Genomic DNA, 22,290 nt, shown 5'->3' with positions numbered 1-22,290 from the left:
CCACCGTGTCCCGGGAGAGACCCGCACAAATGTAGATTTAGTCTCATAATGTGGATCTCTCTTGCTCTCTCTGTCTTTCTGTCTCTCTCTCTCTCTTGCTCTCTCTGTCTTTCTGTCTCTCTCTCGCTCTCTCTTTCTGTCTTTCTGTGTCTCTCTCTCTCTTGCTCTCTCTGTCTTTCTGTCTCTCTCTCACTCTCTCTTTCTGTCTTTCTGTCTCTCTCTGTCTCTGTCTTTCTGTCTCTCTCTCACTCTCTCTTTCTGTCTTTCTGTCTCTCTCTCTGTCTCTCTCTCTCTCTCTCTCTCTCTCTCTCTCTCTCTCTGTCTTTCTCTCTCTCTCGCTCTCTTTCTGTCTTTCTGTCTCTCTCTGTGTCTCTCTCTCTTTGTCTCTCTGTCTTTCTGTCTCTCTCTCACTCTCTCTTTCTGTCTTTCTGTCTCTCTCTCTGTCTTTCTCTCTCTCTCTTGCTCTCTGTCTTTCTGTCTCTCTCTAGCTCTCTCTTTCTGTCTCTCTCTGTCTTTCTCTTTCTCTCTCTCTCTCTCTCTGTGTCTTTCTGTCTGTCTCTCTGTCTCTCTGTATCCTTTGTCTGCCTATCGCTGTCTTTTTCTCCTTTAATTGTGCTTCATTGTAATAACGTAACAATTCATCATTGATATCGAACTACAGTACAATACATCAATATCAATAAATTAAGAACAATCTCTCAACTTATACCCTGAGGTGTTTTTATTGGTTATCTCTTCCTCTCTCCCCCCCCCCCCAGGTGAAATCTAAGATGTGTCTGGTGGTGGTGAGTGGCCTCAGTGTAACAGAGGGGGTGCTGTTGTTCGGTAAGGAGAGCCTGTATGTGTGTGTGGGCTTCACACTCAGTCCTGCTGGAGACATCTGCTGCCGGAAACACCACCCCAGCAGGTACGTGTGTGTGCGTGCGTGTGTGCGTGTGTGTGCGTGTGTGTGTGATGCAGTTTTTCCCACAGATCCCACAGTCGGTAGCTCCCAAAGTGGGGTCAAGGGTGTTGACACACACACACACACACTAGGGCTGAGCCCAAACGTTCGGACCTTCGTTCGTTACGTTGGCATTCGAATTCTAAATCAACATTCAAATTAAAAAAAAATTATAATTTTTTTTTTTTTATTTCTTTAAATCTATTCATGTCTATTCATTCTGTTTAAACCAATGAGGTTTTTCTGAAATCCTCTTTCAGTGCCTCTGTGCCTGTTTTCGTAGGCAGCCTCTGGTATGCGTGCCATCTAGGCCTCTTTTCTTTTGGAAAGAATGATAAAAAAATTTAATTAAATTAAATAAAAATATAAATATTTGTTTACATTTTTTTTTATATTCAACTAAGAGGTTGGCCAGTCGACTACGGCTCCTTTCGACCGATTAGTCGACTAATCGACTAATAGGGGTCAGCCCTAGTATATAATATATGTAAACATGTGCTCCGCTCGACCTGATTATCAAATGAACATGAACTGTAGCTACTAAATGGTCTCCATCAGTAATCCCTCCTCTCTCTCTCTCTCTGCCAGTGTGAAGGACTCCTTCATCACCACCATGCTGAGCGATAAGCCGCCAGCCAGCTGTAGACGGTGGCTCTACGAGGACATCAAGGAGGCTCGCTTCACGCGCTTCCTCCTGGAGGTCAGCCGCTTGTTTGGGTTAATGAGACACGTATCGATTCACCGCCGGTTCGGTGACGCTAGCAATGTGCCAACGGTCAATTCATACCAGCGTGCTCCTTTTCAGATTTATGAAATGAACACAGTGGGTTTTAAACTGGTTTCACGAATGCTAGGATCATTAGGGGGATGTTACATAAAGGACTTGGAACGCTTTCAATTCCAAAAAGAAAAAGGACATACAGTGGCTCTAGAGACTGAACTGGTCTTCAATAAAGTGTCATGCACGTGAGTCACCACTAGTGGAAGAGTGGCCAGTTGTGAGTGAGTGAGTGAGTGAGTGAGTGAGTGAGTGAGTGAGTGAGTGAGTGAGTGAGTGAGTGAGTGAGTGAGTGAGTGAGTGAGTGAGTGAGTGAGGGTGGGTCTCGGTATAGGGAGGTGTAGTCTGACGTCACTGGTTGTTCCACCCGTATAGGGATTCATCATTGGGAAAATGGATTATCGGCTATTGTAACAATTCCGCTGCATGGGAATTGAAAAACTTTCCATTTTTGCATAAAATTAGTTCCCTTCTATCACTAACATTATTTTCTAAGCACTTTTGGTTGAAATAAAATTTGGCGATTTTTTTTATGATTAATTGCGAATATTTTCATGTTGAGCTATACTGTAGGTTGTGGATGAATAAGCACAGAAAGGTACACCATGCAAATGTTCATGCTTTATTTGTTTTAAACGAGACGCTTTAGAAATGGGCAATTGATTGCGTTGGACAGAGGGTGGAACACGAAAAACGGCAATGACGTAACCACTACACCTCCCTATACTTGCAACTCAATAGCAAAATTAAATCTTATGCCGGTACCTAACCAACTAATTAGAACCACCTGGTTACGCTGATCTTTCTTTTTTTGTATCCACTTTTTCTCCTTATTTTCAATTTTTTCTCCCATCCCAATTTTGTATTGCCAATTCTCCCCTCCCCTGTCTTGAACGTTGCTAGACTATGCCCCCCACTGGTCGGTTGTAGTGAGGATAGAAGCCTTGCATCACGTGTCCCCTCCGGTACACAAGGAGGCAGCCTGTCGCATCTTTTCACCAGACAGCTCGAACTCTCAGTGGCGAGGAATAACGCGTGGGAGGCTCACACTGCCCCCGATACTTCCTGTCTCTGCTGTGCAGGCGTCCCCCAACCGACCTGTAGGGGTCGCCGTCCACAACATCCAGATTACCACCCATCGACTTCCACCCGCTACCTCTGCCAATTGAGCCAGTATGACGACTGGCCCAAGCCGCAGGCAATGCTGACACCGGGATCCGAGACCGGAGTCTCTTGCATTGGTGATGAGCGCAATCTCCGCTACGCCACGCAGCCGCCGTTACACTGATCTTTCTAGACTGTAATCTACTAGCTACTCCCCTACTGGGATGAAGACTACACCCATCTTCAGCCACTTAGCGATTTCATTGCGCATTCCGAGTTACACGCCCCCCCCCCCCCCCCCCTCCCCTAACCGACCAGACAAGTTAACGGTTAACCGTCTGGTAGTGAAAGCGTTAACCTTCTGTATTGTCGCAGTGAAAGGGTTAACCATTTGGTAGTGTAGTAGTGAAAGGGTTAATATTCTGATATTATTCAGGATACTCTAATATGAGTTTATATCCCGTTTTTTGCCAGGAGAAGCTCATATCCTCCTGACTATGAGACCTGTGAGTAAACATCTTGTCTCATTTAACGCTGGGTTTTGCAGTCTGTATGAGTTCCGTTTACATAGTGATATTCACATTGTCCTGTTTACTCAAAAAGGTTTACACACATACATAACTGCTCCTGGTGAGCAGGTCGGCACCTTGCATGGTCACCTCCGCCATCGGTGTGTGAATGTGTGAGTGAATGGGTGAATGTGAGGAATCAATTGTAAAGCGATTTGGCAAAAAAACGCTATATACCGTAAATGCAGCTATTTACATACAATCAGTATATGAAAATGCATGTAAACACTTTATCCTGTCTAAGACCTTAACACTTTGAGTGCCAATGACGAGAAATATCGTTATTTCATGCCATGCGTTGAGTGCCAAAAACGAGAAATCTTGTTATTTAATCGTTATTTTTTTTATTATCGATTTCCATAAATTTTTCATCAATCTAGCCTCACGAAAATACCGCCCCCTATCGTCTCTCCGGATGGTACTGCACCCATTGGATTGGACTGAATGAAATGGATGGGAAAAAAATAGTCCGGATTCCACATTTTACTTGTCAGGCATGTAACCGGAGACGATCCCACTCATTGCCGACCATCAGAACAGCGTGGAATATGTGTTACCAGTACCCAGCATTGGATCAATAAACACGATCGATATTTGGAATGGCGATCAGGAATTGGAATAATCTTTTTGGAGAACATCTGATCTGAGGTAAGGAATCTATTTTACCAGTCTTGGGATAATCAGAGCTCTTTTCACCTATATCTCAGCGTGTCCCATATGTGTGTGTGGCTGTGAGTGTGTGTGTGCTGATCAGGAAATAAGATAATAGATTTTTCAGCCCGCTTCTCTAGCGTGCATAAATACACATATACTATCGATAATCTAGCGTTTATTTGAAAACTATTCATAAATAGGCCGAAAAATTACAACGTGTTTTGTGTATTCCAGTAAAGCGTAATTCCTGCAGAATCTTTTTTTTTCTGGAAGTTTAAAAAAACAAGTGTTTTTCAAAATGGTATAAAGCGGAAATTAACCGATTAAAAAACAATCCGTTTCGACAATGTTGACTGAAAACAAGTCATTGATAAGCGACGGATGTATTAGACACATAGCCATAATTTAAGATATAGTTTATGCGGGGCGGCTAAGTGGTGTAGTGGGCAAGGTGCTCGCCACCAATGGAGGAGACGCTGGGTTCGAGCCCAGCTCACCGCATTGCTATCAGCTTGGCTGGTCGTTCATACTAACACAATTGGCAGTGTTAGGGGTGGGAAAGCTGATGGGTGGAGATCGGACGTTGTAGACAGCGACTCCTACAGGTCGGTTGGTGCGCCTGCGCAGCAGAATCAGGAAGCGACGGGGGCGGCGTGTCCCTCCCACGCAGACCCCCGCCGCTGAGAGATCGCGCTGTGCAGGTGAAAAGATGCGACGGCTGCTTCCTCGTGTACCGGAGGGGACACGTGATGCAAGGCTTCATCCACATTGCAGCCGGCTTGTGGGAGGCATGGCCTAACAGCGTTCGAGATAGGGGAGGGTAGAATTGGACGATACAAAATTGGGATGGGAGAAAAATAGAAAATGGGAGAAAAAAGTTGATAAAAAAATATATATATAGTTTATACGTTCGCAAATATGATCGCCCTCCATTGACTACAGCGCTGGCATTCAAGCGCCTATTTCTGGCTCCCCCTTGTCCTCTGCGAAAGCATGCAATTGTTCCACTGATGGATACATCTTGATATTTGTCTAGTCTATTTAATTATTAAATTTTTTTACATTTTAAAGTTAAATGCATCAATCTGGTGCACTTTGAGAGCAAAATAAAGAAGCTAGCTCTATGATGAACTTTGTGCTCAAAACATAAAATCGACTAGACTAGTGCTTCCCAATCCTCTCCTCGAAGCACCCCAGCCGTTCAATGTATTTGTTAAATTCCACCTGATTCAACTTAACTAACCTTATTAGTTGAATCAGGTGTGCTGGTGGTGGAATTTAACAAGCGGGCCGGCACAGTCTAGGTAATTAATGGGAAACCCTGGTTTTTTATATATTAAATAGCACCGATGGAGGGCCCGTCCGAGGACGACCTAGATAAATATATATATATATTTTCTTTTTGCATTTGACTAAGAGGTTGGCAGTCGACTACGGCTCCTCTCGATCGATTAGTCGAGGTCAGCCCTAGTATCAATATGAACCTGCATGGAAACACTGTGTGTTATTGGAAGATCAGCGTGTTGCTCTTCTGCTCTGACCCTCCCTCAGGACAATGCTCTGGAGGTCTTCATGAGAAATGGACTTTCAGTGTTCCTGGTGTTCCTCCATAGAGACCACGTCTCTGCATATAAGAGGTAACTAATGCCTTCAGCGGAGGCTTTTATGACAGAGCTGTCTACAATTTTTCAACAAGGATTGTCTTGTTCTTTGGACGAGGCTGATGAGGAATAAATTCAATCAATCAATATCTGTTTTGACGGACAGGAAGTAGAAGCCGCTTTGGTGCTTTTTGGAACTGACCATAACTCACCATATATTTAGCCAATGGAAACAAGGAAACATTGTCAAGTTTAGGGAGGCAGAGCTACCATTAACCACAATCATTGGCTACAGGTGGTTAAACGTGGTTACACATTAGGTTCTCTAACACAATAAAACAAAAGACAGCAGAGTTTCTGTCCGCTCTGTGACGGTTCAGTTTGGCCACTCCCTCATCCAACATAGTAATCATAATAATAATACACTTTTTTGTATAGCACCTTTCATACAGGAATTGCAGCTCAAAGTGCCGCAGAAGCAAAAATGACAGGCATACAAAATTGGCATAAAATTAGCACAAAATGTACAAAACATTGCAGACATAAAATAAGTATGAAATAGATAGCAGCAAAATGGACAAAGACAAAGCATAGAACACCAAATCACATACCTTTTCACATTAGGAACATCAAAATCTACTCCCAAGTTTGGTATATCCTTCCTACAAACTAAGTCTAGGGGAAGGACATCATATGAGGACGTCAGAGACGAAGCCTCTCGATGTCTCCTTTTCATAAAAGAATTTGTGATATCTGTGGTGCTCAAGTGGCATCTTTAATGGGACTCCGTGAGCCCTTAAAGGGGAACTCCAACATTTTGGGAAATTAGCTTATTTAACATCTTCCCTGGAGTTAGACAAGAAGATACATACCTTTGTTGTCTCTGTGCGTGCATTTTAGCTTTGGGAATAGACGCTCCGTTAGCATAGCTTAGCTTCATCACTGGAAGTGAGGCAGGACAGTAGCCTTACAGTGCCTTACAGTGTATTGCAAGGTCTGACATTGACCAAATTTGATATGCATGACCTTGGTGGGCTCTAGGTCAACTCCTGAAAAGGGGGTCAATGTCAGACCTTGCAATCAAAAGTTAGGGGGCGCACTGAAATTATGGCAAGGGTTATTAGCCCCCTAACTTTTGATTGCAAAGTCTGACATTGACCCCCTTTTCAGGAGTTGACCTAGAGCCCACCAAGGTCATGCATATCAAGTTTGGTCAATGTCAGACCTTGCAATACACTGTAAGGCACTGTAAGGCTACTGTCCTGCCTCACTTCCAGTGATGAAGCTAAGCTATGCTAACGGAGCGTCTATTCCCAAAGCTAAAATGCACGCACAGAGACAAAAAAGGTATGTATCTTCTTGTCTAACTCCAGGGAAGATGTTAAATAAGCTAATTTCCCAAAATGTTGGAGTTCCCCTTTAAAGCTGCTCTTAATTGTAGATAGAAAATATGAGTAGAGCTGGTGAGGTTAAATTTGTTAGATATATCTTGATAGCTGCAGCGACCCCGGTCGTCGAAGATATCCCCCAATGTATGTATGTCCTTCTTTTCCCATTTGGGAAATCTGATAGGTTGTTGTGCAATAAGGAGTAAATTGTTATTAAATAGTGTGTCACGCCATATCCGGATCACATGTGTAATAAGAGGGCCAAATCTCAAGTTGCATTGCTTAATTGATAAGTTGGTGTATACTATATCCTGCAGTCTATGTGGTGCCACTATGTTCTCCTCTAATGGTCTCCAGGCTACAGATGCTTGAGAATCAAACCAGGTGATCAGTGGTCTTAAAGAGAACGCTTTAAAATAGTAGTTGAAGTCTGGAAATGCTAAACCCCCGTCGGCTTTATTTCTCTGTGCAGTGGATCTTTTTATTCGTGGAGGTTTGTTGTTCCAAATAAATGTATATGCGGCGGAGTGTAATTTTTGCCAGTAACCAACAGGGGGGGGGGGGGGGGTAACGGCAACATCGCGCTGAAGAAGTTAATTCTGGGTAAAACATCCATCTTAACTATTGATGCTCGGGCCTGTACTGAGTTTTTTTGTTTTGACCACCTGCCGATTTTGACTCAAATCTATAATGTATATATATTATGCATCCTCTGACTGAATTATCGCTCTCTGTCTATGTCTCTCTACAGATTGTGTTCAGTGGTACCGTCATTAAAAGGCAGAGGAGTGGCGGAAGTCATTGCTAATGCCAGGTAGGCACCGTCAATTGACCTAAAATCCCGCCCTATTTTCTTGATCTTCCAATCACAACAACAACAACAGTTGTGATTGGAGGATCAAGAAAAGAGGGCGGGGTTTGAGACCAAGGTCAATTATCATGAAAAGGAGGACACATGGTGTCCTAACACCAGGAGCTACAGTAAGTGAAACTCTTGAAAGCAATGCTTACGGTATTTGCTACACATGTTAAAAACCTCATGGTTTTCATGTTTGAGGTATGATGTTTGGAACTTCTTCTTTGGAACATTGTTTTTAATGGCGCCTTTTATCTTAGCTAATCAGTTATTATAATTTTATTTAACCAGGCAGGTCAATTAAGAACAAATTCTTACTTACCGTGAGGGCCTGGCGAGAGGACAAAAGGGCCTCTCGAAGGGTAACAGGGAAAGGAGACAAAAAAGATATATATAATAAAATAGAAAAGAGACAGACGATACATACATCACAGAGGTAAGGGAAATAATTAGAACGCACATCAAACAAACAACCAAAGAATATTACAAGGTATGTAATACATGAACAGACAAATTACAGTTAAAAGGCTGGGTGATAGTTGCAGGTGTGTGTAAACAACTCTGTGATAGAGTCCTTAAAAGTAGTGAGAGGGATCAATTTGTAAATTGACTTTTGCATCTCGTTCCAACTGCTGGGAGCAGCAAATTGGAAGGAGGATTGACCAAAGGAAGTGTTAACACGGGAAACATCTAGCGAGATATGGTGAGCAGCTCTGGTGTTATAGGGAGTAGATGACAATTATCCATCAGCCCGATTTATTTTTTATTTCACAATATGAAATATAACATCTAAAAACAAATACATGTCCTACTGTATATGGCCATTCATTACATTTTACATTACATTAATTGAATGGCCGTGTGTAAATATCTCCAATTGTCCCAATGGCTTCGACAGGGTCAGTATGGTAGCTGTTTGGTAGTGATCGTATCCGCCATGCATCCTGGTTCAGTATGGTCAGTATGGTAGCTGTTTGGGTAGTGATCGTAGCCGCCATGCATCCTGGTTCAGTATGGTCAGTATGGTAGCTGTTTGGGTAGTGATCGTATCCGCCATGCATCCTGGTTCAGTATGGTCAGTATGGTAGCTGTTTGGGTAGTGATCGTATCCGCCATGCATCCTGGTTCAGTATGGTCAGTATGGTAGCTGTTTGGGTAGTGATCGTATCCGCCATGCATCCTGGTTTAGTATGGTCAGTATGGTTAGTATGGTAGCCGTTTGGGTAGTGATCGTAGCCGCCATGCATCCTGGTTCAGTATGATTAGTATTGTTGTGAAGGGCCAGATTAAACTGAGAATATCCCTTTATTGTTTGATATACTTTGGATATTATTTATATATATACACGGAATATCCCTTTACCTGCGTTCAGACCAGAGTAATATTCGCTCTCCTATTGGACAGCGCCCCCAGGCGCCAGCGCGCAAGCCCCCAACGGCAAGTTCAAAGACAACTGCAGGCATGTCGGAACATGCCCGGAGTCAGCGTAGTAATACGAGACAAGGACTGAGGTTGGGACTAGATATTCACTTAAGTATAAATACAGCGCAAGGTGCGCACACCGTGCTTAGTCGCTTAGTTCAATTCAGTTACGTTCAGTACCTTACCCACCTTCACCACGAGTCAACGTGCAGTGAAGTGAGCAACCTTGCGTCTAACAGAGCATTGAGAACCGCGTGCGAATAGAATGGTAAAAGTGTCAGAGTTTAATGAAGTAACGTTGAGTTCGACTTAATCTAATGTGAAGTAAATAGTCTATCATTTATTGTAAATACGTCGCCCACACCCGAGGAGTCCTAGGCGGAGAACCGTTGGACATGTACACAGGAGAATCGGCGTCGGCAATTGCAGAACCATTCCTGGTTGGATTATATTGATTTGGAACGTGGTATCCGGAGAAGAGCATCGTTGATTTCCACTATCGTTTGGGATTCAACCTCGTGAGGATTACAACTCGGGCCTGCCTCGTGGACGGGGCTGGCTGGCTGTCATCAATGCTGTCGGGCATTTGGATTACAATTATTGCTTTTGCTGCTGATCAAGGGAGTTTACAAGGACCGACTCCTGTACCTGGAGTCTCTTTATTCCTCATTGAATCAGACGGAGTACCCGAACATTCCTCTACCCTCCAGGCCTTACACCCCGGAGGGAACCCATTGTCTCAGTCGGTACCAGTGTTGCCCTATATAATTGCTACTATGCGACAGGTGGTGTCAACTTAGACCCATCGTACGATTCCTGCTATTCTTAGTGACTCATGCTCTTGACTGACTTTACGTATATTCTTCGCCATACAAGCGCGACCCTAATTCTCATTCTGTAACCTAACGTTGCCTAATAATAATAAATTACCCTCAAATACTATTTCTGTGTCAATGCCGTGTTCTTGTGGGTGTTCACCATCTATATTTGATGTACTGTCTGGCCAGTAATTAAAGTACATGACTAGCGGTGGTTTGGTCTATCACGGTCTTTAATACAGTCAGGGTTTTGTAATGTAGTAAATTCCCACAGACTTTCTACAATAATTTGAGGTTATTGTAGCACAATACAATGAGATTGATTATCTGGAAGGAGGAGGAAAGATTCATACTGATAGAATTGTTGGTCTCCTCATTCTGACTTAGCAGATGAGGAATAAAACGTGTAGGCCAGACAAACCAGAATTGTATTTCAACTCAACTGATTTATTTGAGTCAGGGCCAGGAGTGAATAAAAGGTTGACTTTTACATACAAAAGATGATCAGATAACCTTAACAGCTGTCTGTTGTACAGAAATATCACAATCAGGTTTGCATCTCAAACCTCAATACTGCACATCAAACAGTCACCTGGTTAACATAATTTGAACATACATGGTTTACTGTACACATTATACATGAGTAAATCTGGTCTACAGATCAGGGATCTGTACATTACTCTAATCTATAAACAACCATTGGTGTTTCCCATGATTTACTCACGTAAAATGCAATCAGCTCACAGTAGTCTCTGGGTGGACGAAGCGGTGGGGGAGCCCCCAGACCCCCTTTGGGTGGGTCCGGCCTGAGAGCTCCCGAATTACAATTTGTCTCTTCCTTATATCCTATCATGTCTAGCCAAAATGGCAGTTGATCAAATTACAGTTGATCCAATCATCCTTCTCCTGTGGGCGCCTTCTGTGTGGGGGTTGGTGTTTTCTTCCTGTTTGGGGCTGGTTGCCCCCACCTCTGGGTTTCTCTGGGGGAGGCCGGCTGCCCCCCCCTTTGATCTCCTGTGTGGATCTTGACTCAATACCCAGAGGGGCCGCTTGTGGCCCCCGTCATGGTCTTAACTTTAACATTCCTTCTATATGGCTATAGATGTCTAATATCATCCAAGTACAGTCAGTGCTTTCTAAGACTGATACCAGACATCATATGAGACCTTTTGATACTAAACAGTTGATTAATAGATTACTTTGTTTGTGAGTTAGTGTCCATGCTTCAACAAGTCTAAACTGGTCTGCCCTGTGTTCAACCCAGCTGTCTCTGCTGTAATCTGGTCACAGTAGGTGTGACTTTTGTCTCTTTGTTCTGAGCACATTTGTTAGTGGGGGTTTATTGACTATTTCTGTAACACCAGTATCACTTAAAACACCCTCTACGGTTGAAAGGGCACACATTCCTTTTGGCAGTATGGTTCTCTAATTTATTCACACATATTAATTATGAAATTCCAAGGCAATATTACCACATTCCCCACTTTGGCAATTCATATTGTCATATACTGTATATTGACTTGATTTTCATACTAACCATACAATATACTAATAAAAATCATTTTTTCAAAATGTTCTCAATTTTTTCTTTTTTCTCACATTTTTCTTTTTCCAATCTAAACATTACACATTTAAAGTCTAATCAATCACAATTTTTTTTAAGATTACAGTATTCGTTTACATGATCTGGGGAGGACACAGAGATTATTATTCATTCTTTCATACATTTTGCTTCTCCTCTCCTGTTAATTCCTTTTCCAAGTCAGCCCAATCACATTTTGCATAATCAACCCAGTTGGTCTTCTCACCTCTCCCCCCTTTTATGAACATCCCTATGGACATAAACCTTACCACCTCTGCGCACAGACGGACAGGGAGGGAGGAGCATCACGCAAGGAAAAAAAAATTTCACCATGTCGGCCATAACCTACACCTTACTTTTTACTCTACCTATGTGTATGTGTTTAGTTTAGTACTCTTGCGTTGTGTCATAATCCATACCAGTTGTTACCGTTCAGTCACCTCCCGTTCAACATACCTAATCAATCACACAGAGGCCCTTGTTCAACGCTTTGGCTGCACAGTCTCCGACCGTTTTCGCCCCCCCCCCTCCACCCCATGTCGGCCAGCCTCAGCTGAAGCCAACGTTTGTAGGCCTGGACCTTGTCATATTCTGTCCCATGACTGTATCTCCATGGATCTACAGACGAACGACTCCGTCAGTCTGGAGGTATGTCTCAACCTCCGGCCTTTGTATTCGGGGCTATATTGAAGGAGGGGTAGCGTCCCAAGCGACCTCTCTTCATAATCCAACAATCTCCCACAGGAACTGACTGAACGGTTCACACCATCGTGTCATAATCTAATGAAATGTATTCCTACACATTTTCCCCCTGATCCCTCCACTTGTGATGGTCCATCCTCCCTCTCCGACTGAACTGCAAGGGAACAAAAACACAGAACAAATTTCCCTTATACAATATGTCAAATATTTCTCAAGAGACGCCAAATGGTTAATCATTATGCAAAACGTAATGGGACCACTTAGCTCTTGTCGACACTCTGTTGACGTTTCGACGCCACTTCCTCCAGCCTCCAGCTTTCACCACTCACTCAGACCATGACAGATGAGAAATAAGAAACAAAAGGCAAATAATCAAAAAAACATTCCAACAGACCTCACATGTAGACCACCTCAATGGTTATTTAAAAAGAAAAGAAAAGAAATCTAAAACCCTACATCCAAACCTCATCACATCTGTCATTGTGATTTTGACACCTTTCAAGCCAGCACAGTCACCCTCTACAGGCTCCATTCACCCCCATTCAGGCCACACAATCATAGATTAAAATAGAAAAGAAATCTAAAAATTTAAATTCAATACCTCATCCCTACAAAACATTCAACAGAAATCAAATCAAATGCAGTAAAACAAATGATATGAAACAAATGATAATGGTATAACCCAAGTGGTTCGATACACTCCTTACCTAAACACATTTTGTTATTTTTAAGACTAGTTTCACCTTAAGTGAAAGCTAAGTTGTGTGTGTGTATGCATGTGTGACCAAATCGTGTGAATGTGTGTCTGTGCGTGTCTGTGTGTGTGTGTGTGTGTGTGTGTGTGTGTGTGTGTGTGTGTGTGAATGTGAATGGGTGTGTGTGTGTGTGCCTGTGTGTGAATGGGTAGACAAAGCCTCCTTGCCCCCATCCCCCACTCAATCATTCACTAAAGGACATCTCAATCTCACACATACATACAAAAATTAAATTTAAATAAAAAATACCATCTGTACCAGCTCAACCAAAATTACGAGCTCCAGTAATCATTCATATTATAAACATATATCTCTCTCATACACTCGTTAATCAACCACAGACCGACAATGGGTTAGTTCCCCTGCGCTCATCTCTTCTACTCTCTCATCCGGCTACACTCATCCCTGGCTAATACAATTCACACTTTCTCACCATACAGTTCTCACTGTATCTTCTACTCCTCACATCCAGAGGAAGTCTGGGAACCCCCTCAGCGATAGACCCCAAAACATACCCAGTGTCCTGAGAGCCAAAGCTAATCCTTCTAATCAAACAGGTAGCCCCCCAGTGTAATTAACCTCATCTGAGCTGGCTATCCTAATTCAATTACTGTGCTCACTCCTCCATCAGCTGTGTTCTGTATTAGCACGCTTCCTGTCTCAACATTTCCCCTGTCATAAAAATAACTGCCAACTGTTCTCTCACTCTACAACTGTCTCCTGCATCTTCACCTCTGACCTCTCTCTCCTGTTGCATCTAATCTCACGTCATCCTGTCATATAAGAACAGCTATTGTAAGCAGCTGTACATCCTGACCCCCCTTGGGCATATTGGCCCGCCTGTAAACACCAAAAAGGGTAACACTCACACATTTCATCCCCCAGGGGCAGCTGTCCCCTAGAGTCTAAACGTAGTACACCATCATACAGTCATCAAAATAGCATATAAACCAAACCCCTTGTCACTAAATTATCCCACTGTGACCCAAGGATTTTGCAATCAATTCCTAATGTAAACCATCAGCTTATGTAAATCAATGGCATTAAAGACATAACATTCTAACAGTATTTCAACATAGCAATGAAACTCATTAAGGATTAATAAAAACAATCGTTTCGATCACTGTAAACACAACCATATCAAAATGTGTCATCCTCAGCAAGCCTCCATCAATAAATTATCCTACAAGTCGGAGGCCTGTGTCAACATTTCAACAGTGTATTAAAGATTTAATAATCTAAAACAAGCATCAACACATGTCTTAACCATATTAACAGTGTATTAAAAATTTAACAATCCAAAACAAGCATCAGTAAATTATCCTGCTTCACAACCGGGCTTGTATCAAATTTCACTATAAAACATTTAGCAACTAATATAAACATGATCCTATTTAAATCAATGGTGTCATTAAAGCTATATCAAGTATCAACATCTGACATTTCAACATCAATGCATTCTATACAAGCATCTTAATTCAAGCTACATAAAACACAACATTATTATCCTCAAGCTTACCATTGTACACGTTACACAAATTAAAAAACTGGAAATACGCTATCAACTATAGAACATTTTACATGTAAGCATGTTTCATCTCAGCATAACATTTATAGTGGTTAGTCCTAAATTGATTTTACTGCAAGCAACATGTAACTTTAGTGTAGAGCATTTTCCCAAATTCAGCCTATAACTACTCTCAAACTACCGTTTATATCATGTATGCAATAAAAGTTATGATGTATTTTAACACGGGTGACTGAATTTGCAAATCTGGTATGTCATAAACGTATAGTTGTAGCAGTACTGACTATCTGATGAATTGAAAATGGGGGACCCTGATGTAAACAAGACAAAAGTCTTCCTTGGTCTGCATCCCCTTAACAATTGTGTGTATTGAGCTATACTTATTTTTAATCAATCCCTAGTCTTTCCCCCCTGGTTAAAAATATACCCCTGTGCATCAAAGACAATAATAAATCTACCCAGTATAGCCGGATTGCGAACCCCAGATTTATCATAGGCAATGTATCCATTATTTCATTCCTCCCCAATAGGCTCACTGTATTGTTTGCACCCTAAGCAAACCATCCCCCCTAACCTAACCACTATACATGTTACATCCCTTCCCCTGCTTACACAAAAATACAATGCACAATATACAAATACCGCCATATTACATAATGCAGAACATCCTCCTACCCGTCATTTCTGTCCCCTGAGCGAACTACTTCGAATAGACCCAATCCACGTTGTACCGCGCATGCGCAGTGGCAACCGATGCGGCTGTTATAACGTTGCTATGACAACCAAGGTCTGCCACGACATTCATAATAACATGCCCCGATATTCATAATCTGCCACGACATTTATCACGTTTCGTTACCCCTTCCCCAACATCTTCCTCAAAACTCGAAACGTAACATATGCCGCCCCCCAAACGCCACAAAACAACGGCATGCAAGCTAACCAGCTTTAGCCAGCTCTAATGCGACGTTCAAGGCCCTCACGGGAGCCGTGCCTTTCAAGATCCGTTCATCCACGCAATTCGCTCAGTACCATCCAAAGCATAAACAATTCACACAAGCTTCAAATAGCCAACCACTCTAACAGAAAATAATTTTTAAAACATTTACACCAACCAACGCCGCACACATAGTTCAACACGAACCCCTTCTCCTACCTTCTCCGCCTCACTTCATAGCACCGCGAACGTTACATACTCTCCACAACACTATGACGTCACCAAGCAGCGACTCCTTAATATCATACACTATCGATCACTGTATCAATAATAACCCTCAAAACGACAACAATCTCGCCACCCTACGTCTCGATTCGCTTCTTACCTGTAATCGCCGCCACAGTGTTTAATCAATCCTCTCATAACGCCATCGTAACGTCCCCAGCTTCACAGCGGACCTTTCCACAGAGCTAGCCAGCTAGCCCCAACCAACAGCAGGGACTCGCCTCAAACATAATATGTCCGTTGGTCATTAAAATATCATAACAAAACCATTAAGTACTTATCAGTCAGTTCGACCGAATTGTTTTTGTATCACAGCGAACGTAATTAATCAACAGGCCGGTTTCGCTCAAGCTTAAAAAGGATACTATGCCTAAGGACGGCAAATATATCTACATTTAATTTGTGCTATAATCCTACCATAGAACGTACAACGCACCCTGAACACGCCGGCACCCTACATTTCCATTAATTACTACGTTTTAATCCTGCAATCGCACAGACCCCTGCGCTGATCATGCCAGGGTCCAACAATCTTTCACCATACTTGACTTGTATGTTCTGAAATAGTAACAGAACCCTTAGCCCGACGCATTTATGCCCATACTGACCCACTCACGGTCCCCGTCCCGCCTATTCTGTGGCTACAAGCAGGGACACAATGCACCTTGGACCCAGCTCCCCTTCCATCTCAGAACAGTCAAATCTCCTCGTCTTACCTGCGCCCTCTTCCTGAGAATAATTTTAGGGCAATTACATACTCAGAACGCGCCCCTGTCGTACACAACAGAATAACCGTGCTTCCTAGCAAGAAAAGCCTTTTACCTGCCGTCTGATACGACGCCACCCCCGTTATAACATGACCAGATATCCTGTGCGGTACCAATACGCAATCACATTAATATAACATGAGGCCTTGTAATTACTCCAACTCCCCCGTACAGTTCATAAAGTATATTCCATACGAGTTAACCAACCCCCGTGGCCCGCTGGGCCGAGACCGGCCTCCTGTGTCTGAATGAACACACAAACACAAAAAGCCTACGTTTGCATGTTCACTGCACAACAAGCGCGATCTTCATACCTCCGGACACACAAGCTAAGACACCGCAACCCCCAACCCTGCATGCAGACGCCATATTCACCGTGGGCCCCAAACAGTGGCGTACACAACCAACCTCCATCCTGCTCCTCTCTCCCTCCTCCATTCAGACAACAAGCCCATCGTTAATCACTTCAAACGCAGCAACACCCCAGCTTCTTTGCCCCGTGTCCCCAACACACAGCACTGTCCAGATATGATACATATAACAAGACCCTACCGCACCTTCTCAGGGGGAGACACAAAGGGTAGGGAAGCACGGCACCATTTCTGTAGTAAATTCCCACAGACTTTCTACAATCATTTGAGGTTATTGTAGCACAATACAATGAGATTGATTATCTGGAAGGAGGAGGAAAGATTCATACTGATAGAATTGTTGGTCTCCTCATTCTGACTTAGCAGATGAGGAATAAAACGTGTAGGCCAGACAAACCAGAATTGTATTTCAACTCAACTGATTTATTTGAGTCAGGGCCAGGAGTGAATAAAAGGTTGACTTTTACATACAAAAGATGATCAGATAACCTTAACAGCTGTCTGTTGTACAGAAATATCACAATCAGGTTTGCATCTCAAACCTCAATACTGCACATCAAACAGTCACCTGGTTAACATAATTTGAACATACATGGTTTACTGTACACATTATACATGAGTAAATCTGGTCTACAGATCAGGGATCTGTACATTACTCTAATCTATAAACAACCATTGGTGTTTCCCATGATTTACTCACGTAAAATGCAATCAGCTCACAGTAGTCTCTGGGTGGACGAAGCGGTGGGGGAGCCCCCAGACCCCCTTTGGGTGGGTCCGGCCTGAGAGCTCCCGAATTACAATTTGTCTCTTCCTTATATCCTATCATGTCTAGCCAAAATGGCAGTTGATCAAATTACAGTTGATCCAATCATCCTTCTCCTGTGGGCGCCTTCTGTGTGGGGGTTGGTGTTTTCTTCCTGTTTGGGGCTGGTTGCCCCCACCTCTGGGTTTCTCTGGGGGAGGCCGGCTGCCCCCCCCTTTGATCTCCTGTGTGGATCTTGACTCAATACCCAGAGGGGCCGCTTGTGGCCCCCGTCATGGTCTTAACTTTAACATTCCTTCTATATGGCTATAGATGTCTAATATCATCCAAGTACAGTCAGTGCTTTCTAAGACTGATACCAGACATCATATGAGACCTTTTGATACTAAACAGTTGATTAATAGATTACTTTGTTTGTGAGTTAGTGTCCATGCTTCAACAAGTCTAAACTGGTCTGCCCTGTGTTCAACCCAGCTGTCTCTGCTGTAATCTGGTCACAGTAGGTGTGACTTTTGTCTCTTTGTTCTGAGCACATTTGTTAGTGGGGGTTTATTGACTATTTCTGTAACACCAGTATCACTTAAAACACCCTCTACGGTTGAAAGGGCACACATTCCTTTTGGCAGTATGGTTCTCTAATTTATTCACACATATTAATTATGAAATTCCAAGGCAATATTACCACAGTAACCCCTCAGTTACAAGTATGGTAGCTGTTTGAGTAGTGATCGTAGTCCAAGTTCAAGTTCAAGTTCTTTAATAGTTGTCATACAGAAGTACAGAATACTTTCATACAAAATGCTTCTTACTGTTACGCTCCAGAGACTGTGCTAGACAAGATAGTATCAAATAACATAATAACATAATATAGCATGAATTTAGAAGAAGAAAATGAGGTCACAGTGTTCGGTATAGACATATGTACAATGTTCTGAGTTACCATATAATATACAATACACAATACTATGCAGTGTACTAATGTACAGTACTATCTAGTGCAAAGCAGAAATGGGATGAGGTACAATTTTAGGTACAATTTACAGTAAGGTGTACGAGTTGTAGTGCAATCCTTCATCCATAAATATAAAGTGTGGGGAGTGGGTGCTACAGTGTGTTTGTTTAAAGTGGGTGTGTGCTATAAAGTGTGTGGAGTGGGTGCTACAGTGTGTTTGTTTAAAGTGGGTGTGTGCGTGTGGATGTGTGTGCTATGTGCGTTTGGTGGTTGTTGTTGTGTAGTGTTCATTCATTGTTCGTTTAGCAGCCTGATGGCCTGGGGATAGAAGCTACTTCTGAGTCTTTCTGTGCTCGCCTTGAGACTCCTGTATCGCTTGCCTGACCGCAGCAGTTCGAAGAGGCAGTTGTTCGGGTGACTGGAGTCTTTAATGATTCTCTTAGCCTTGCCCTTGCAACGCTTGTAGTAAATGTTCTGGAGGGTGGGGAGCCCCCCTCCAATTGTGCGTTCGGCTGAACGTGTCACTCTTTGTAGTCTGCTTTGGTCTTTTGCAGTGCTATTCCCAAACCAGGAGGTGATGTTGCCGGTCAAGATGCTCTCTATTGTACATGAGTAGAAGTTCTTAAGGATCTTCTGGCTGACTTGGAACTTCCTTAGGCGCCTGAGGAAGTAGAGGCGTTGTCGTGCCTTCTTCACCACACTGTTAATGTGTGTGGTCCATGTCAAGTCCTCGGATATGTAGGCTCCGAGGTACTTGAAGCTGTTGACTCTCTCAACCGGTGCCCCGTCGATGCTGAGGGGGCTGTAGTCCTTGACCCCCGACCTCCTGAAGTCCACAATCATCTCCTTTGTTTTGCTGACGTTCAGGGAGAGGCTGTTTTCCTGGCACCATCCCGCCAGGACCTTGACCTCTTCCAGGTAGGCCCTCTCGTCGTTGGCAGAGATCAGGCCCACCACCACTGTGTCGTCAGCAAATTTGACGATTGTATTGCTACTCCGCTGAGCCACACAGTCGTGTGTGTACAGGGAGTAGAGGAGGGGACTCAGAACACAGCCCTGGGGGGCCCCTATGTTGAGGGTGATGGATGAGGAGGTGCAGTTGCCTGCTCTCACCACCTGGGGTCTGCCAGTCAGGAAGTCCAAGACCCACTGGCAGAGGTCATAGCCCAAGCATCCTGGTTCAGTATGGTTATTATGGTAGCTGTTTGGGTAGTGATCGTAGCCGCCATGCATCCTGGTTTAGTATGGTCAGTGTGGTTAGTATGGTAGCTGTTTGGGTAGTGATCGTAGCCGCCATGCATCCTGGTTCAGTATGGCCACTGAGTTGGGTGTGATCAGTCCTGAGAAAGGTCTCTTTTGATTTTCTCAAACTCCTTCCTCCTTCACCTCTCATCTGCCTCTTCCTCTCCTTGCACTTCTGAAGACAGGTCTTACACAGGCTGCTCTCAGAGACCAGGTACATATCCTAGTGGTTCTCAAACTTTTTACACCAAGTACCACCTGAGAACGTAGCTGGCTCTCCAAGTACCACCATATGACCGACGTTAAAATGCAGTCTATTCAGCTATGCACAGTTCACGCAAATGTATTCCTAATACCATTATTTATTGTCAGACACAGCCACAATGTACAAAGGGGTAGCACTAGAATTAGCAAACTCTTCCACACAACTCATACAATGCAAGGGGCATTGAGAACATAATAACTAACATTCTCACATAGCAAGTGAGAAAAAAATTAAGAACAACTGTATTTCAGCAAATGTACTTACCGGTAATTCTCTCAATTCAATTCAATTCAAATTCAAATAGGCTTTATTGGCATGAAATATTAACATACTTATTGCCAAAGCAAGTTCAACATACAAACAATAACATATATATTAAGCAATAAAATATCATAATATTAGTAATAACAGTAAGGACAATCAACAAGAAACATATTAATTTACAAAATAGTCACTCAATCGGGTAGTCATTTTTCAAGTGTGGCCACTCAGATACATTTACAGAGCTTGTTCTCTTATTGTGTGACAACCGTCTACATATTTTGCAGCTAATGCTGTACACTGACTTTTCTCCCCACACATGTATAGCAGCTTTTGGTGATCAGGGAGATGGATAAACTGTGCATCAATTTAATTTATTTTATCAAAGAAGACTTCTCTTAGATCCTTGTATTTCTCACAGTATAGCAGGAAGTAAGGTTCTGTCTCAACGTCCCCCTGATGGCAAAGTGAACACAGCCTGGCCTCTCTGGGCAGCCAGTTTTGCCTGTGACGGCCTGTTTCTATGGCTAGACTATGTCCACTCAGTCTGTACCGTGTCAATGTTTTTCTTAATTTTATCTCATTCACAGTGGTCAGGTATTCTGCCACCATGTACTCTCTGTTTAGGGTCAAATAGAATTCTAATTTACTTTGAGATTTGGTTGATTTGTTCCAATATTCTATATAATTTTCTTTTTGTTTTGAGATTATTTGGTTGGGCCAGATTTCTTGGTGTCTGTCCTGAAGCGTTTGTGGGCAGAGATTTCTGACTAGCTGGCAGAGGGAACTCTTATCTGGGTTCATCTCTTGGCTCTGAAGGGCTTTGTAGTGGTAGGAGTGGGGGTCACTTGATTGGAGGTGTGTGTAAAATTTGATGGCTCGCTTTTGAATTTGAATGATTAGGGGGTATTGGCCAAGTTCTGCCCTGCATGCATTATTGGCAGTGTGTCTGTGGACCCTAAGTAGGTTTTTGCACAATTCTGCATGCAGTACTTCTACTCTCTCTCTCTCTCTCTCTCACACAGCAAGCAATTGTCCTTCATTCTCACACACACACACACACACACACACACACACACACACACACACACACACACACACACACACACACACACACACACACACACACACACACACACACACACACACACACACACACACGCGCACACACACACACACACACACACACACAGCATGTTGTCCATTGACAACTCACATAAGCAGGGCCGGACTGAGGAAATAATTCAGGCTGGGAAATATAGTGTGAAATATAGCCCCAGTCAGGCCACTTTCTAAGTGGGGGTCCCCCACCAGGAATTATTTTGTTACAAAGACTTAATTTCCTGCATTCTGGTGCAGGCATTTTTGGATTTTTACCCTTTAAATTCCAGTGTTTGTGATGGGCATCACAAATTCTTGTAAAAAAAACACACAAAAAGTAAAATATTTTCAATATATCAAATGCAAAGTACATTTTTCTGGGGGGGGGATATTACAGGCTAGGCAAAAATGATTAGCAACAACACAGATTTTGATGGATTTTTTGTAATGTCAGAACAACTCTTTTCAGAAAAGTGGGAGTAAAAATGGTTATGATCAGGGCTGAAGTTGAATAAAAGATTTATGACTGTTTAGACTGCATTACTCTCTGTCACAGTGATATCCCCAGGTTGTTCCCCACTTAGGTTATCTAACTATCACGCTGCCGCAACTAGAAACACTGGCCTGGCCTGCTTATAAGTTC

At 43.0% G+C, this 22,290-nt stretch overlaps 1 protein-coding gene across 1 annotated transcript in view; it reads left to right on the top strand.

The window, feature by feature from the left end:
• Positions 1-22,290, top strand: part of wdfy4 (WDFY family member 4) — a gene marked incomplete at its 5' end in the record, with an annotated part of 306,077 nt that overhangs the window by 224,804 nt on the left and 58,983 nt on the right. Inside the window, 4 exon segments of the mRNA XM_084321866.1 lie at positions 759-907; positions 1,532-1,643; positions 5,600-5,685; positions 7,789-7,851. Coding sequence (XP_084177992.1) covers positions 759-907; positions 1,532-1,643; positions 5,600-5,685; positions 7,789-7,851 — 410 coding nt within the window.

Source organism: Notolepis coatsorum (assembly GCF_963971535.1).
Source record: "Notolepis coatsorum genome assembly, chromosome: 9".
Classification (NCBI taxonomy): Eukaryota; Metazoa; Chordata; class Actinopteri; order Aulopiformes; family Paralepididae; genus Notolepis; species Notolepis coatsorum.
Note: the sequence above shows the minus strand (reverse complement) of the source record. Positions and strands in the feature narration are given on the sequence as shown.